We start from the raw sequence: 4,780 nt of genomic DNA, 5'->3' as shown, positions 1-4,780 counted from the left end.
TCAAAGCGCCGACGAAGGTTGCGGTGAAGATTCTAAAGTGAGATCTTCATTTACGATCTCAGATCTTTTCAATTAAGTGTCAAATCGATCGATTGATTCCAATACAATAAAAATCCACATCAAAAGCATCTTCATTCACTGGATTCCGATCGAAGATCGAAGTTTAATTAAGCTAAACGGTGCTTCCGTCGTTTACGATAATGAGTGTGGCGGAGGAGAGTCTTCCGGCTACAATTACGTACGGCAGATGATTGGGGGAAAGTTTCAACGATTCTGTTTGATATGGATGGTGTTCTTTGTAATAGTGAGAAGCTTTTTAGACGTACGTGTTGCCATTGATGTTTTTGCTGAGATGGTAGTTGAAGCCATTGTGGATAATTTCATTCCTTTTACGGGAACAAGTAAAAAAACTTTGGCAAATCAATTTGTGAATCTGTTTTCATGTTAATGTGTGTTTAGATTGATTTTGTTGATTTCTTGGGTTGGGCAATGCAGAGCTGAAGCCATGTTTTTAGGAGGTGTTGCTTCAATCAAAGGAGTATAAGGATTTGATACAGATGCAGCTACAAAGAGATTCTTTGAGATATATCTCGATAAGGTGATGTTTATGCTACTTAATTAGAATACTTAGGAGGGGAATTTTCTTTACATTAGATATTGTTGATAATCTTGTGATTGATTGTACTCGAGCTTTGTTGTACTTTGATTTGTGTAATGTCTTGAGATAGAGGGGAAGAAAAGAGAGCAGCGACTTGATGATGAAGATGATGATGAAGTTTGAGTTCATGTCATTATGGAAGGCCTTCCTAAACTTCAAGAATCTCTTCCTAAAAGATATGGAATCATCCCTAGATTTTTGAAAAATGTGGTTTTAAATGTCTCTATACTATGTGTTTTGCCTTATTGTATCACATATTACTCCATTAGTGATGTATAATGATTTGATATTGTCTACATATTGGTGTTTTACTGTTTTATAAAGGTAGCAAATATGAATATCCAACATGATGTTTTAGAAAGACCTTCCTACACGTCAATGACTACTTATTAAATTTCAAGGAGTCCTTCCTAAATTATATTTAGACTACATATCAAGACAATGAGAAAAAGCTTTACTTTGTGTTAAGAATTGGTTTGCTCAACACAAAGAGAAAAAGATTTACTTTGTGTAATGTTTATGAATGTTTGATTTTGTATATTTCGAACTGTTTATGACGGACATCCTGAATTTAAAAGTGACATTCCTAAATATTATTGAATTCTTCCTAAATTTAAATAAATGTGTTTCTAACTCTCTTTTTGGTGTTTTGCCTCAATATGTCAAAGATTACTTCCATTGATAAGGGAATTTCTGCATACCCTGGTATTTACCAATATCTAGACTTTTTTTACAACCATCCTGAAATCCAAATTTTTTATGAAGCTCATCCTGAATTTCAAGAAATTTTTCATGAATTTCGTGTATTTCTTCCTAAATTTTCAAGGATTGCTGGGTGCTCGTTTTTCAAGTTACAAAATCAATAGAAGATTCTACCAGCTATCAACAAAAGTTTGAATTGAAATATATAAGGAGAAATATATAGTAGCAATACAACAAAAGAAGAAAAACCATGAAGCCATAAAAATCCTTAGTGTTTTATGACTATCCATCCTTGTTCATCGTGAAATCCAAATGGTTTATGAAATTCATCTTGAAGTTTAAGGAAGCATTCCTGAATTTCGCGGAATCCTTCCTAAGTTTTCATAATGGTCCCTTTTCATAGCCCGACAATCTTTCCCAAGACTCGAGTTGCATCTGCACAAAGACAAGTGAAATCAACTTACCATAAAATAGATTCAGGAAGGTTTACATCATGTTCTTTGTTCTCCTTCTTCCAATTCACTTGTACACTTTTCATCTTCACTGACCCCAAATAGCTTTGTACACACATACTGTAGTCTCTAATTTCACCAGCAACAATCTCATTAGGTATCAAAAAGATAAATTCTGCAATAAGAAACGAATGCTCCAATCCAAATCTAACAGCTTTCCATCTCCTTTTCATCAGATCCTTATGTTGTTGTCTCTGTTTCTCAATCAAATATGACTGTTTTTATACCCAAAACAATCACGTTTAATCATAATTAATTCTTGTTCAGCTCTTTCCAATATGACCACCACTGGAGTCATCTTCTTTTTCTCCCTAATATTCATTTTCTTCCTTCTCTTCTTATGCAACCTTAGAATATTTGACTTCAAATTCTCCATTAGAGATCCATGAAGAAATTCTTGTCTCTTACTTCTCAGCTTTCTCTCTTAACCTATCTCTTATTAGATTCTCAAGCGAGGCGAGAACAAATCGGCGAGAGAGCTGAACAAAGGAACATGAATGAGTTTTGATTTAGGAAATTTTTATTAATAATTTAGGTTTTTTCAAAATTAAGAATATATAAATTTGTGCTAGTTTTGGAACATTTGAAAGCATGTGCTAATTGTGGAAGAAAAACTTAAAATTGTGCTATTTTTGTCAATTGCTTTTGCTGATTCTGACTGGACTTCTTAGTGAAATACTATAATTAAAAGGACTAAATATATATTATTACCAGATGAAATTGTTTCAAAGTCCTTGCTAAAAAAAATTAAAGATAGAGATAAGAATACAGTGTACTCGACATTTTACATTTATTTCTTGTGCTAAAAATTATGAACAACTTTCAAACTTCTACTTCGTAAAATGTTTAAAGACCAAACGTCACCACACGTACAACTGTACAAGCCACACTATATATGTTACCACCCCATCATAAGAGTTTCTTACACCAAAAAAAAAGCCCACTGAAGTGATGTCTTCTCCTTCTTTAGCCGAGGAGCATGACTCTACTGATGAAGCGCCCATTGTGTCTCCCAACAATGATCATTTGCATAACATCGTAGAAGTGCTCAGCAACTTAAATCTGGGGAGAGAAGGGATCCAGCGCCCAACCATAGTCTTGGTGGGAGGCCACGGCTATGGAATGTCTAGTGTTCTCGAGTCCTTGACAAGACTCAGTTTTCGCGGGAAAGGACAAAGCACTCGGGTTCCGCTGGTGGTGAAGCTTCAGAAAAGCTCCAACCCTGTCCCAGAGATATACCTTGAGTATAAAGGAAAAAATGTTCCTACGGATGAGGAACACATAGCTAATGCAATTGGCACTGCTACTGATGAAATCGCTGGTTTGCTCTCCATTTATTTCTATATAGTTTATTTACTTACTAGTCCCTGAAGTTATATGTGTACATGTAAGGAAATCTTGCTAATTATGTTTAGTGTCTAATGATATTTTGTATTTCAGGATCTGGTGAACGTGTATCAGACATTCCCTTAACTCTCCATGTGAAGAAGGCTGATGTTCTTGATCTTACGTTGGTTGATCTCCCTGGTTTAAGAGTTCCTGTGGATAGAAAGATCTCAAAGATCTTGAAGAAGTTCATCAAGCCAGAAGAATCAATAATCCTCAATGTTTTGTCTGCTACGGTCGACTTCACCACCTGCGAATCCATTCGCATGTCAAGACAAGTTGACAAAACCGGTGAACGAACTCTGTCTGTTGTGACAAAGGCAGACATGGCTCCTGAAGGTCTCCTGCAGAAAGTAACAGCAGATGATGTGAGTATCGGTCTAGGATACGTCTGTGTCAGAAACCGAATAGGTGACGAAAGCTTTGATGAAGCGCGCAAGGAAGAAGAGCTACTTTTCAGTAACCATCCATTGCTTTCCGTGATAAACAAGAATATCGTAGGCATTCCTGTTTTAGCTGACAAGCTGAAGCAGATCCAGGATGTGATGATATCCCGACTAGCTGCAAAACCTCCCCTGAGGAGATCAACCCGGTCAAAATTTCTAAACCCCTACTTGCGGTAATCTTTCAAATTTCCATGTTCTTTGCTTGTAGGAGTAGTTAAGGCTCCATCTCTCTTCGGTTCATGTTTCTAAATAAATAAAAGCCAATTATAGGCAAACTTTTTTAATTGCCAAACAAAAAGTGTTGTTTCAGTTTTATGCTCTTGACTACGTTGAAGAAGTTCTCACATTACCAAATATTAAGAAAAATTCCCTCTAAATCTTCAAGACAAAGGAACAATCTGTGAACAGAGTAATTGAGATTGTTTTGAAATCTGGAGAAGATGAATGATTCACACATGTAACCCTGATTGCATGACATCTTCGACTTAGAAAACAGCTTCATAGCAATACTACTTTATCAGTTCTGTGTTGGACCGTAGTCCGTATAGTTGGTTATCGATTCGTTGAGGTTGCCATTTCGTATCTTCAGAAGTATGACGCGGATTTGCTCAGTTCTATGTGAAGCATCTAGTGAACGATTCATCAATTTGATAAGGAGATCGTCGCGATTGCTTGTTGAAGAAAGATCATGTTTCTAGGGTTTGTTAATGTTTATTTTTCAAAGTTGTGATCTGTTTGTTTATATGTTAAAACTCTGTTCTTTTTTTTTTTTTTTTTTTTTTTCTGTACGCTTAAAGTTAGTTACTAGGTAGTAACCCGTGCTATAAAATATTTTCATATAAATTTTAAATTCGTAAAATAACAAATAATTATATTAACCTGAGTGCAATAGTACATGTGCGTTATTTTTACGTAAATTTAAAAAAATTAAACCTAGACGTGTTTACTTTGGAACGAGAAACATGTCATAATCCCGTCTCATCCCCTCACGTCCTAACCCATCTCCTCTCGTCATATCTCATCCCGTCTCATCTTGTATCGTCTCATCCAGTATGGTCTCGTTCCGTCTCGTCCCA

At 35.7% G+C, this 4,780-nt stretch overlaps 1 protein-coding gene across 1 annotated transcript; it reads left to right on the top strand.

Annotated features, from left to right (window-relative positions):
• The first annotated feature begins 2,802 nt into the window (after nucleotides 1-2,802).
• On the top strand, nucleotides 2,803-4,002 carry LOC104789333 (putative dynamin-related protein 4A). The gene is made up of 2 exons (XM_010515049.2): nucleotides 2,803-3,193; nucleotides 3,313-4,002. The coding sequence occupies exons 1-2, from the start codon at nucleotides 2,824-2,826 to the stop codon at nucleotides 3,879-3,881; spliced, it is 939 nt and encodes a 312-aa protein (XP_010513351.2). The 5' UTR covers nucleotides 2,803-2,823; the 3' UTR covers nucleotides 3,882-4,002.
• The last annotated feature ends 778 nt before the right edge of the window (nucleotides 4,003-4,780 follow it).

The sequence above is a fragment of the Camelina sativa genome, chromosome 5, assembly GCF_030686135.1.
Source record: "Camelina sativa cultivar CO46 ecotype springtype chromosome 5, ASM3068613v1".
In the NCBI taxonomy this organism is placed as follows: domain Eukaryota; kingdom Viridiplantae; phylum Streptophyta; class Magnoliopsida; order Brassicales; family Brassicaceae; genus Camelina; species Camelina sativa.
This window is presented reverse-complemented; position numbering and strand designations above follow the sequence as displayed.

What these genes read in the sequence shown, in the direction of transcription:
- LOC104789333 (XM_010515049.2), top strand. Translation starts at nt 2,824, where the DNA reads ATGTCTTCTCCTTCTTTAGCCGAGGAGCATGACTCTACTGATGAAGCG. An exon ending in TGCTACTGATGAAATCGCTG is followed by an intron (nt 3,194 to 3,312) that starts GTTTGCTCTCCA and finishes TTTGTATTTCAG; the next exon opens with GATCTGGTGAACGTGTATCA.